Source organism: Lithobates pipiens, unplaced genomic scaffold (genome assembly GCF_037356315.1).
Source record: "Lithobates pipiens isolate NorthernLeopardFrog02 unplaced genomic scaffold, aLitPip1_a1.2 Scaffold_16, whole genome shotgun sequence".
Taxonomy (NCBI): domain Eukaryota; kingdom Metazoa; phylum Chordata; class Amphibia; order Anura; family Ranidae; genus Lithobates; species Lithobates pipiens.
The window spans coordinates 264100031-264113221 of NW_027507748.1; the positions used below are offsets into that span (position 1 = coordinate 264100031).

The 13191-nt window shown below is 43.6% G+C and overlaps 1 protein-coding gene across 1 annotated transcript in view; it reads right to left on the reverse strand.

The window, feature by feature from the left end:
* Positions 1-5898: 5898 nt before the first annotated feature.
* Positions 5899-13191, reverse strand: part of LOC143984136 (uncharacterized) — a 128085-nt gene continuing 120792 nt past the window's right edge. The window contains exon 9 of the mRNA XM_077484447.1: positions 5899-6108. Coding sequence (XP_077340573.1) covers positions 5899-6108 — 210 coding nt within the window. The remainder of the gene's footprint in view (positions 6109-13191) is intronic.

Genomic DNA, 13191 nt, shown 5'->3' on the forward strand with positions numbered 1-13191 from the left:
GGGTGGGGGGTGGGTGGATGCGCGGCGCCTTCGGGAGTTTGCAGCTTGTGGATCTCACTGCTGTCTGTCAATGAAACCAGTTCGCAGACCCATTGGTCGGACAAACTGCATACTCTCTGAGCTGCGGTGAAGTTTTTGATGAACCATTGCCTCTGCATGCGAGTTCTGGGTCTAATGGTAGCCTCCTTTGAGGTGGTACCGTATGCCTAATTTCACACCAGAGCCTTGCAGAGGGAGATGCTGTCAAAATGGGACAAATCTCCATTATCCATGGATCGTCAGATTCGGGTGAGCCAGTTAGTCAGGGACTCTCTCTTCTCTGGTGGCTGAGGTCTCCGGCCCTTTGGTCCGGGAGATCGTTCCTTCCTCTTCATTGGATGGTGATCATAATGGATGCCAGCCTGACTGGCTGGGGTGGAGTGCTGGGGGTACAGTCGATCCAGGGCCTCTAGTCATGGGAGGAATCCCAGTTACCGATTAACGTGCTCGAACTTCGGGCGATCAGACCGTGTCTCTCCCCATGGTCAATGAGGCTACAAGGGCGTCCGATCAGGATCCAGTCAGACAATGCCATGGCGGTGGCATTTGTTGCTCATGAAGGAGGAGCGAGGCCGTAGCACGAGAGGTCGCTCACGTCCTCCGGTGGGCAGAGCGACGTGTCGGCCCTGTTGGCCATATACATCCCGGGGCGTAGAAAGCTGGCAGGCGGACTACCTAAGTTGCCAGATGCTGAACCCAGCTTCTTTGCCTGTGGTGGGGCACACCAAATGTAGATCTCTCGGCTCAATCGAAAGGAGCAGAGGTTTGTGTCCAGAACAAGAGACCCCTAGCTGGATGCGTCAGACGCGTTGGTGGCTCCATGGGAGCAGTACCGGCTGATTTATGCCTTCCCTCCACTCAAATGGTTACGTCTGCTTCGCAGAGTGGAGGAAGAGGGAATTCCAGTGATACTGATCACTCCAGATTGGCCCTGACGTCCCTGGTACGCCGACCTAGTACGCCTGGTGGCGGATGCTCCTTGGCGATTGCCGATGCTAGAATGCCTCCTATCGCAAGATCCGATTCTCCATCCTGCTTTACCGTCGCTGGTTTTAATAGCATGGCTGTTGAAAGCCAGGTGCTAAAGGACTCGGTAATTTCCACTATGCTGAGGGCATGGAAATCGTCTTCTTGGAAGATATACCATCTACGCGGAACTCTATATATCTCCATGTGCGAGGAGATGGGATGGCGTCCGCGCACCTATTCGGTTTCCAGGATCCTACTGTTTTTACAGCGAGGAGTGGATCACAAACTTGTCTTAAGCACCATCAAGGGACAGATATCAGCCTTGGCTGTCTTTTTCCAATGCTCCTTGGTCTCACTCACTGGCGAACTGGTTTGTGCAAGGGGTTCGGCGTGTAGTCCCTCTGGTTCGACCACCTCTGCGGGATCTGAACCGGGTGCTTATCGGCACTTCAGAAACAGTTTGAAAACATCAGGGAAATTCCCTTGTTGAATCTTTACCAGAAAGTTGTCTTTTTAGTGGCTATTGCATCTGCCAGGAGGGTTTCTGAGTTGGCGGCAATGTCTTGTAAGACGCCCTATGTGGTTATTCACAAGGATAAGGTGGTGCTTCATCTGCAGCCCTCTTTTCTTCCAAAAGTGGTTTCGCCTTTTCATCTCAATGAGGACATTGTGTTATCATCTCTTTTGTGCCCCATTCCCTGTCATGGCCCATTCCACCAGGGCAATTGGGACCTCCTGGGCTTTTCGACATCAAGTGTCTGTGTTCCAGGTGTGTAAGGCAGTGACTTGGTCATCCGTTCACACTTTTACAAAATTCTACAAAGTTGATGTAAGCGCATCCTCGGATGCTCACTTTGGCCGCAAAGTTTTGCAGGCGGCTGTGTAAAAGTTGCAATTTACACTCTTTTCTTTTTAAAGAAAGTTAGTTTTGTTTTAAACACATTTTTTGATGCATGTGTTGGCCGCAAGTTCTGATGTGGTTGTTTCAGATGGCAACTCCTCCGTTGAGGCGTGCCTCTAGTTGTGGGTGAAGTTATGTTTTTTGCTGTTTCCACCCCTTGTTTTGACATTGCTTGGGGACGTCCCTACGGTCAATATTTAAAGCAGCTGGGTTCGTTGTGAAACAAAAGAGAAAATAGGATTTTTGTACTCCTTTTCTCTGAAGTTCATTGACGGACACAGCACTCACCCCTCCTATTTTTACGTTATACTGCTTGTTGACATACTGAGCTACAGAAAGCAGGCTGAGGGGTTATAGCCCTCTGGGCAGAACTATGTAGTTCTGCTGTTTTTTACATGTGTTACATGTTCATGGCCAAGATGTGTCGAGTGGTTGGATGGTACCTGAACAGAAAAAAGATAAACTGTCACATAACAGTGTAGATTTAGATACTAACAAATCTGGGAAACATTGTTCCCGAGATATGTTTAAAAGAAAGCATGCCATGCAAACCATCTCCATTAGGTTTCCACTTAGCCAATACTGTAAAAGAAAAAATATAGCATAATGAATTTATAGATTTATTATCATTGCTTCCAATGAGCAAAGAATTTTTGAAACAGAAAAAAAATAGTCCATTATGTGTCACTTACCTGACACAGGAGCCAGCGAAGTCACTGCTGTCCCCTGCAGTCCAGCGCATCCATCTTCTCGGTGGGTCTCGCTGCCCCGCCGCTGTCATTCGGCGAAGCCGCAATGACTTCACTGCCGCGAATACGTACGGGAGCCGCCACTCGCAGCATATCGCCGCTGATCTGTGCGCCTGCACGCCGCTGTCTACAGGTAAGCCTTAATACAGGTAAGCCTTAATCTAGGCTTACCTGTAGGTCAAAGTGTGTTGTAAGGGTTTTAAACAAATGTTTGGAGTTTCTAAACTTGGATGGTTTTCAAGTGTCCAGTCATTCATTAAGGATAGGAGCTGCAACTACAGCAGCAAATATGGGTTTAGACAAAACTAGGCTAAAAATAATTGGTAGAGGGAAATCTAACCGCTGCGGGCGTCAATACAATGTTAATGACTCACCCAGATCAGTGTGAACTCTCACAGGAATCAGATCGCATGGGTGAGAACACCCATGCGATCGGATTACAGTCTGGAGGGGGGGGGGGGGGGAGGAGTCTCTGCACTATTTTTCTGCGAATCAAATGCGTGTTCAGCCATACAACTGGAAAAGTCAAAAAACTGTGGATAGAGCCTCCTAGGCTGCCAACATTCCACTAGACATATAGTGTATAAAAACATGAAAAAAAAAAATGTGGCTCTCCAAATGAGAACAATTAAAAAAACATGTACAGATATGAACCTGCAACGTCCAAGGTAAGAAAATGGTGAATGATTGACCAATAATCGTGAAAAAAAAATGTTCTAAAGTGAATAAAAAGTGGATTAAAGTTCATAGATGAATGTGTTTGTATTGAATTTTTGTAAGTGTACACCCACCCCCCTTTTTTTTTTTTTTTTTTTACATTAAACCTAAAACTATGTGCGGTTTTCTTTTTGCTTTTTTCACCCATTACCATGGATTATTTTAACTTCTGATGCAGTCCACTGCACAATATGGAGCTTGTTTTCTGATATTGGAACCTTTCCCTCAATACCGGATGGGGCTTACTCTCTAATCATCAAGCTTTCTGTACTGGATACTGTTGAGGTTATTCCCTCATGACTGCCTATTTGACCCATATGCTGTACCATATACAAGTCCACAATTTCTAGTAAGCGTATCATCACTTGTTTATTACACTTTAAAAAGATCAAGCTTTTATTCACCTTGCCAAGTGTGAGAGACTCCTATACGTTTTATTCCTAAGAACTTTTCTATGATGTTCATCTATGAACTTTAATCCACTTTTGATTCACTTTAGAACCTTGCTTTTTTTCATATATATTTTATACTTTTTTTTTTCTCAATTTTTATTTTACTATTTTTCACGTTTTTTTTGTCATTCATTCACCATTTTATTACCTTAGATGTTGCAGGTTCATATCTGTACGTTTTTTAATTGTTCAGATTTGGAGCCCTCCATTGTTTTATAAAACTGCGTTGCTGAACTCGCATTACACAGACATTGCATGCAATCGGCACCACAAAGCTGGTGCGAATTACAGGCAATGTCTGCGTTCGCACAAGTGTGAACCCAGGCTAAAGGGAATAATTCCAATCATTGCAGTTTTTTTTACAGCAACAGTCAGATACAGGCTCCTACCTGTTCACAACACTGGTCCCAATATAGGGTTTAAGCTTCATCTGTCATGGTGGGCATACTCCCAGAGCAATTACAGGATCCAGTGCCAGAAGCAATGTTACAGATCATCCCTACAGCTTAGGGTCTGTAATGTTTTACAGAGGTCACACCAATCCAGATGCATTTCTATTGTTGTATTAGAGAACAGTGAGGAGTTGCTTAAAGAATTGAAAGAAACAAAATATTAGAGTAATTAAGCTACAGCTGATTGCCCTGTAAAGAGGAGAATGTCTGTCTGTCACCATAGGACACTAGCAAAAAACCGAGTACTCATGGAGTGGTCTAGAGTTATTTGGGGGGGGGGGGGGGCGCGCACACAGTGGGCATGTCCTCAAAAGCTTGCTAGTGTCCAATCACCTTTACAAGTCTAAGTTGGGGTCTATGAATACTCAGCCCATGTCTTGCACAGTAAATAAATTTAACCACTTCAAGCCCATATGACGTCCTGGACTTGAAGTGGAGATATTGGATACCTCTCCCATGTGATTGGGTAGCACAGAATTAAATCCAGCAGCAGGTTACCAAATTTCTGGCTCTGGCAGATGCACTGGCATTTTTATTTCTGCAAAGAGATCAAAGTTTTCTTTTTTTTTTTTTGGCCTCATGCTTTCCAGGGTAGAGGAGAAATCTGGGGTCTTATAGAGATGTCTCCATAAAGAGGACCTGTAATGCCTTATTTTTTTTTTATCACAATGGAGGTTTACATTTCTTGTGATAGGAATAAAAGTGATCAAAAAAGAAAAATGAAAAGGACAGTGTAAAATTTAAAAAAATGTGAATGCATACGTAGGTTGTGCCTAGGATGGCTGAAGACTCCTGGGATTGTTTGCACCGATATCCCAGGAGTCCACACTCACCTAGGCCGGAACCAGGAAACAAAAAAAAATACAATATCCAAACAACACACTATGAGTGGACATTAGGATGAGACTAATGTCAAAAAATGGGTGAACAACTGCTTTAAGCTCAACAATGTATGTAGCTGATATATTGAGGAATGCTTATTAGCAAGCAAGAAGACCCTTTCACCCAGCAAACAAGAAGTGATGAGGGGAATGCAAGTACAAGGTTCTATCAGCAGCAACAGGTAGGTGTCTACACTAAGTTTTGCTAAAAACCTTGCAATGTATATAACAGACATGGAGAGGATTAGTGTTTTTTTGGAGTATAAACGACAAAACCAGCCAAATGAGAAGGATTTGCGATTAAGAGAGACACATTTCCTGCTTAGTGGCTCTCATTTCATGTAATGTGTACACACAAAGACAGCACACATACAGGTGCAAATCACTGTATGGTGTGCTAGAATATCGATTTTCTGGTTTTGAGTATGGTAAATACAGCCTTGGACCCTTCGTGTAACATATAAATAAAGCAGATTTTTTTTTTTTTTTTGGTCTATGGTTTTATTTATCTCCCCATATATAATACTGTTTGGGAAAAATGGGAGTTTTTCAAACCAGAATAACACAATCAAGAATACAACTCAGACATGCCTTGACTGCGGCAATCTTGGGCACTTGGGTGCAGTTTCTATAAAAAAAATTCTAGATGTGCTAGAAACAAGTCCAAGATGATAAAAAAAAAGAAAAGAAGAATGAATCTTGCTTATCCCTATAATTACAAACTGTCAGTATCAGTCCTCATATATCAGAATTCTGCAGTCTTTCTGAAATGTCGACAGGGATATTGTCATAATGGTCTATAAATTTGCTCAGTTCTTGCACACAACGTCCAGCAATGTCCTGCAGAGTAGACCGTAAGGCATTTGACACAGCAACCTCAAGAGATGGGTCTTTTTTTAGTAAGGTGCTAGCAACATATGCAAATGTCCTGCAATCTTGGGAAAATGCCTAAAAAGGAAACAAAAACAAAAAAATAGTTATGCACTTTTATATATTCTCATTTACATTCTAAAGTTGCTTACAGGGATATTGCCCATGTGAGCCCATTCCAACCCAATATTGCATATGGGGATGGCCAAACAAATCGTAGTCAATTTTGACATGTATAATAGATAGGAAATAACTGCTTAAACATGTTAAAGAACATAGTAACGAGGGGAAACTCACCCCAAAATATGGGCCTAGCTGGCAAACAACCACAGAAGGCCATGAAGAAAGGAGGAACCCCCCTCGTAAGCATGGGAGCAGGAAGCCAGAGCTGGTGGGATTTCTCTATATACTGTATATTATACAGACATACGCAAGTATATATAGTATCCATTTACGAAGGGTACACTTTACGTAGAGTATAAAAGGCAGGGCAGTTGCCATAAGAATAGAGGTTTACATACCAGCACAATAGTGTTCGCACCTGAACCGGGCTTTGAAATCGCACTGCAAACGGCCAGCACCTATGTGAACCTAGTCTGAAGGTATTGCTTTTAGTATTGAAGCTTGTACATGTACTCGTAGTTGTCATAAGGATAGAGGTTTACATACCAGCACGATAGTGTTAGCGTAAGTAAGTAAAGTTGGTCTTCGTTCTAGAAATTATGGCATAAGTAAAGCAGTGCTGGGCTTCAATAGTTTAAAATGGTTCTTTTCCAAGATGTGTAGCTTATAAAGTAGGTTGCAGTATACAGATAAAGTTGTTAAATAATGTAGTGTACCTAGGGATATGCAAGAAGATGGTATAGGAAAAATATCTTTAAAATCATAAGGGTACTAAAAAACCCCCATGCATAAAAAAACACAGGGGATTTGAACATACAAATGGATACAAAAGGCAAAAGACTCACCCCAAAGCCTGTACAGCCAGCAAGTGACTAGTAAAGCTTCAAGATGGCAGGGACATACAGTAATCATTACCCTGCCTTTATACTCTACATAAAAGGCACCCTTCATAAACGGATACTATATATATATATATATATATATAATTATACACATTATACACACACGTCGGTATAATATATACAGAGAAATCCCAGCGGCTCTGGTTTACTTGCTCCCATGCTCACCGGGGGTCCTCTTCCTAGATGCCCTTCTGTGGCTGTTTGCTGGCCAGTCCCATATTTTGGGGTGAGTGTCCTCCACATTACTATAATCTTTAACTTGTTTAACCACTGGGCACTTAAACCCCCTTCCTAACCAGACCAATTTTCAGCTTTCGGAATGCAACACTGTACCCATATGCAATTTTTGTCCTTTTCTTTCACACAAATAGTACTTTTGGTGGTATTTAACCACCGCTGGGCTTTTTATTGTTTGCGCTATAAAAAGAAAAAAAGACAGAAAAGTCCACAAGCTATGGTGCCAATATCTGCAAATTGATCACACCTGAAGTACTGGCGGCCTATCTCATTTCTTGAGACCCCAACATGCCAGAAAAGTACAAATACCCCCCAAATGACCCCTTTTTGGAAAGAAGACATTCCAAGGTATTTAGTAAGAGGCATGGTGAGTTTTTTTAAATTGTAATTTTTTCCCACAATTCTTTGCAATGTCAAGATTTTTTTTCTTTTCACAAAATTATCATATTAGCAGGTTATTTCTCACACACAGCATATGCATACCCCAAATTACACCCCAAAACACATTCTGCTGTTATTCTCGAGTATGGCGATACCACATGTGTGAGACTTTTACACAGCCCGGCCACATACAGAGGTCCAACATGCAGGGAGCACCTTTAGGCGTTCTGGAGCACCCAGACCAATATGACATTTCTCTCCTACATATAAAAATCATAATTTCTCTGCTAGAAAATTTCATAGAACCCAAAACATTATATAGGTTTTTTTTTTTGTTGTTTTTTTTTTTTTTAGCAAAGACCCTAGAGAATAAAATAGCGGTCGTAACTTTATCTCGCTCAGTATTTGCGCAGCAATTTTCCAAACGTGTTTTTTTTTTGGGGGGGGGGGAAACGGTTTTGTGCTTTAAAAAAAAAACAGTAAAGTTAGCCCAATGTTTTGCATAATGTGAAAGATAAAGTTAAGCCGAGTAAATAGATAGCCAACATGCCACACTTCAAAATTGCACACACTCATGGAATGGCGCCAAACTTCGCTACTTAAAAATCCCCAAAGGCGACGCTTTACATTTTTTTACTGGTTTAATGTTTTGAGTTAGAGTCTAGGGTTAATATTTCTCTCGCTTGAACGTTCGCAGCGATACTGTCAGGTCACCTTGAGCCCAGGTGACAGATGCACACCATAAGGATTAGGAGTGCACCGCAAGGTTGTGGACCCAACGGCTGACTGCTGCGGACAGGGGGTCAAGGTGATAGGGAGACAGGGCCGCCAGAACACCAAGATGGATCCCACCGGGGTTAGAGCGTAAGATTCCCTGGGGCACGGAGTCTAAGAGCCAGCAGGTGTTCACCAGAGCCTCGAGTGTTGAGGATGGATTTGGCTGCAACTGGCTCCAGGTCGCGACCCCCAGCTCACACCCACAGTAGGCAACAGGAGGCTAGGGATGGTGAGGGACAAAGCCAAGGTCGGGGCCACAAGCAGACAAGAATAGTCGGGGACACGCCAAAAAGGTCAGGATCACAGGCAAACAGGGATAGTCAAAGGCACGCCAAAGTCGGTAACGGAAAACAGTAGAAGAGCACACGGCAGGTAACAGGAAGATAACACACAAAGGTTGATCAGCAGGATGGGCTTGCAGTGCACAGGTAAATATAGGGTTCTCTGATAGGAGCTAGGGTGGAGCCATGCCAGAGAATGGATTATAAAAGCAGTCAGGTGAAGGCCGGCTGGTCTCTAGAAATGAACACACGGAGACAGGTAAGCAGACGAACTCTATTGCATAACCATGACAGATACCTCACATATGTGGGCAGGAATTACTTATGCGCGTGCTTCTGCATGCGAGCACACTGGGACAGGGGCGCTTTAAAAAAGTATTTTTTTTTTATTGTTCATTTATTTTGGTTTGACACTTTTTTCCCAAAAATATTTTTTTGATCACATTTATTCCTTTTACAAGGAATGCAAACATCCCTTGTAATAGGAATATGGCATGACAGGTCTTCTTAACAGTGAGATATAGGGTCAATAAGACCCCGCATCTCACCTCTAGGCTGGCAAGCCTGAAATAAAAAAAAGTGAAAAAAAGCAATCCTGGCTTCGATCGTAGTAGTGAGTAGGTAGACGCACCAGAGGGCAGTGGGGGGGGGGGGTGATGTTCCCTCTCGCCTCCCGTAAGAACGATCAAGCGGCGGAACAGCCGCTATGATCATTCTTCCGGTTTAGGGAATCACCGGCTGAAAAAGCTGATATCTGAATGATACCTGTAGCTGCAGGCATCATTCAGATATCCCCGCACAAATTCAAGGATGTCATATGATGGCTGGCGGGCGGGCGGGAAGTGGTTAAAACGTTTTTTTTTAACACAAAGTTGTCCATTTATACAATATTTCTAACACATAGAATGTACATACCGAAAATTACACCCCAAAATAGATTCTCCTACTCCTCCTGAGTACAGCGATACCACATGTGTGAGACTTCCACAGCCTAGCCACATACAGAGGCAGAGTATGGCTGAGCATGGCTGGATATGGCTGAGCATGGCTGGATATGGCCGAGCATGGCTGGATATGGCCGAGCATGGCTGGATATGGCCGAGCATGGCTGGATATGGCCGAGCATGGCTGGATATGGCCGAGCATGGCTGGATATGGCCGAGCATGGCTGGATATGGCCGAGCATGGCTGGATATGGCCGAGCATGGCTGGATATGGCCGAGCATGGCTGGATATGGCCGAGCATGGCTGGATATGGCCGAGCATGGCTGGATACGGCCGGGTATCGCTGAGCATGGTTGAGCATGGCCGAGTATGGCTGGGTATTGCAGGGTATGGCAGAATATTGTTGGTAGGATTTTTGCACAATACCCTGCCATTACCCAAGCAGTGTAGAATGAGCGCAGCTAAATACTCAGTGAATATGCGAATAATATCCAACCTCAACTCAAACGTACCCAATAAAGTATACACATAACAAACAACATTGATTGTTAGCAATTTAAACTATAATAGCAACACCCTGTGAAGTGAATAGTTGCAATAGATTATATGAAAAAGTAAATAAAGTGTCCAGTTTTAAAACACAGAGTACAACGTTCATTAGATAGTGACCAGTGAATCAATATAATTCATAAAGACTTCCAGAAACACCACTCCACCACAACGCCCTGACTTCAATCCCCTTATGTGCACACACTCACTGGCTGATTATGCCTCACACTGCCGTGCCCGGCTATAGACGCTTAAACCATCCCTTCACAGGCAGGAAGAGTGACAGATCCCCAGGCGCCAGTTAGAGGCAAACAAACAGCTCCCGACCAATCCTCTTCACACACAGCTGTTCATTCCACGCCTACAGACGCCTAAATCCTCCCTTCACAGGCATGAAGAGTGACAGATCTTCCGGTGTCAGCCAGAGGCAAATGCACAGCTCCCAATTAATCCTCTTTACACACTCCACATGTAAATGAAAAAAAACACAGCCTCCAATAGTGTAAAACGTTCACACACTTTAATGTCATAAAATGTGGAATATCAAAGGCACCCCCATAAACAAATTGCACAGCACTCCAAGACCAAAGTAGCTGGATAATGGATGGCCACAGCAGACCCAGGGTTTACGAGATAGCAGCTGTAAGGCTCACCACTCCTCGTCCCAGCCCCCGTCAGTAGCCACTCTGTGTATGTTGGTCAGCGTTCCGTGTCTACCTCAATGATCGCTCTGTAGCCACGCTCCCGACATGTTTCGTCATAAATTTTAGTTAATCATGGCAGGGTATTGCAGAGTATTGGCACAGTATTGCTGGGTATCGCAGAGTATTGGCAGGGTATTGCTGGGTACAGGTCTAGCCCACAGCGCTGCTGCCACCAATCTCTCCCCTCTCACACTGTACCGATTGGTACAGAGAGGGGAGGGATGAACGGGTATCATGACATGACACCGGTTTGTTTACAAGTGACCGCTACGTCATTTGACGGAGCAATCGCGTGGTAAACGGCTGCGATGAGTGGCCGTTTACCGTGATCCGCCAGGTCCAGATGTTTTTGGGTGCGTGCCCCAGGGGGCCGCGCAAGAGCGGGATTCTGGGAGGACATCACTGTACGCCCTCCCCGAGTTAAGCAACCGCCCTGTAGCCATCATTCGGCTATGGCCCGGTTGTTAAGTGGTTAAAAGAACTGTATGACATTCATCTGCTATGATTATATATATATATATTATATTACATTTTCCATTTGTATTTTAGTATATATTCTCCTGAAGAAGTGGGTAATCACAAAACATGTTGAGAGCCTGATGGCCTACACCAAAATCCCCCTGAAGCAACTCACCAGGTAGGAGGTGGTTCCCTTGATGGAGATGTAGGACATGCTATTAGGGAATTGTTTACCTGTATTTTGTTGTCCTGATGGGCTGTCTTTTTATATACTGTATGTGTATACAAATAAAATGTATTGTTTAAAAACAAAAACAAAAAAAAAAACCTTGTAATGTCCTTTGATGGTACCAGAAAAATCCTGCTGCCCCCAACTCCATCCAAGTTCTCTCTTGATTGGATAATATGTCCTATTTAGCACAGTTATTATAAAAGTCGTTTGCCAGGTCTTGTAATCTAGTATTACACTCAGGTGGCTAGACCTTTTATGCAATTTTTCCATAGTTTTTTAAAAATAAATTTTTCCCTTACAGCTTTCAGAGTTTTCAACCGCTTCCCGACCACCTCACACGATATACTGCAGAAGGGCACATACAGGCAGAATCATGTACCTGTACGTTGCCCTTTAAGAGGCGGGTTGCAGGCACGCGCGCACCGGGGGCTTCGTGAGCTTGATCGTGGGTCCCACAAACTCTCCAAGCGCTCCATTGACTTACACAGTGGGACTTAGTCAAATGCAGTGAAGAGGAAGTGGGTGGGCAGGCCTGACAGCAGCAAGAGCCAATGACTCCTGCTGCTTCTTGAATGCTGTGTGAAGAGGGAGTAAGGGGAGAATAGATGCAGCCATGCACAGCACCGATCTATTCTCCCCTCTCTTACTTTTTCCACAGGGGAGGGGCACAGGGAAATTGAAAACATTTTTTCTAACTTAATGCATTAAAGGTGAAAAAGCTTTAAGGTTTAGTAACATTTTAACCGCTTTCTGACCGCTTCACGCAGATATACTGTGGCAGAAGGGGATGTACAGGCAGAATCACGTACCTGTAGGTTGCCCTTTAAGAGATGGCATGCGGGTGTCCGCCGGGAGCATCGTGAGTGTGATGGCGGGTCCCACGGACTCTATGTCCACAGGGATATCCATGATCATCTCACGGAGGGAAAGAACGGGGAAATGCTAATGTAAACGAGCACTTCCCCATTCTGCCTAGTGACACTGTCACTGATCACAGCTCCCTGTAATCGGGAGCGGTGATCAGTGTTGTGTCACACACAACCTCTCCCCCCCTCAGTTAGAATCACTCCCTAGGACACACGTAACCCCTACAGTGCCACTGAGCGGTTAATCCCTTCATTGCCAGTCACATTTACACAGTAATCAATGCATTTTAATTGCACTGATCGCTGTATAAATGTTAATGGTCGCTATTTTTTTTTTTGTTTATAGCGCAAAAAATAAGGGGCTTAAGTGGTTAAAAGACCCCCTTCTCCCTCTGCAAACTATACATTTCCTGAAAGTATAGGACCAGTAGAATAAAAAGGTGCTACTGCTTTTTCTTTTTAGGACCAGCAATAGTTGTGCAAATTTTTATCACAACAATGTGTTTGCTATAAGTACACTAAGATAATTATTAGCACATACAAACACAACAAAACTTTTGGCTAAATTTCCACTAAATCTAAAAAGAAAAAAAAAATGTATTGAGTTAATAAATATTTGTAAAATTTTACATTGTGCCTTTTATCAAAAAAGGTACAAAAAACTGGATAAGCAGATGACTCTAAAAGTGTAGAGGTTATTTTCCA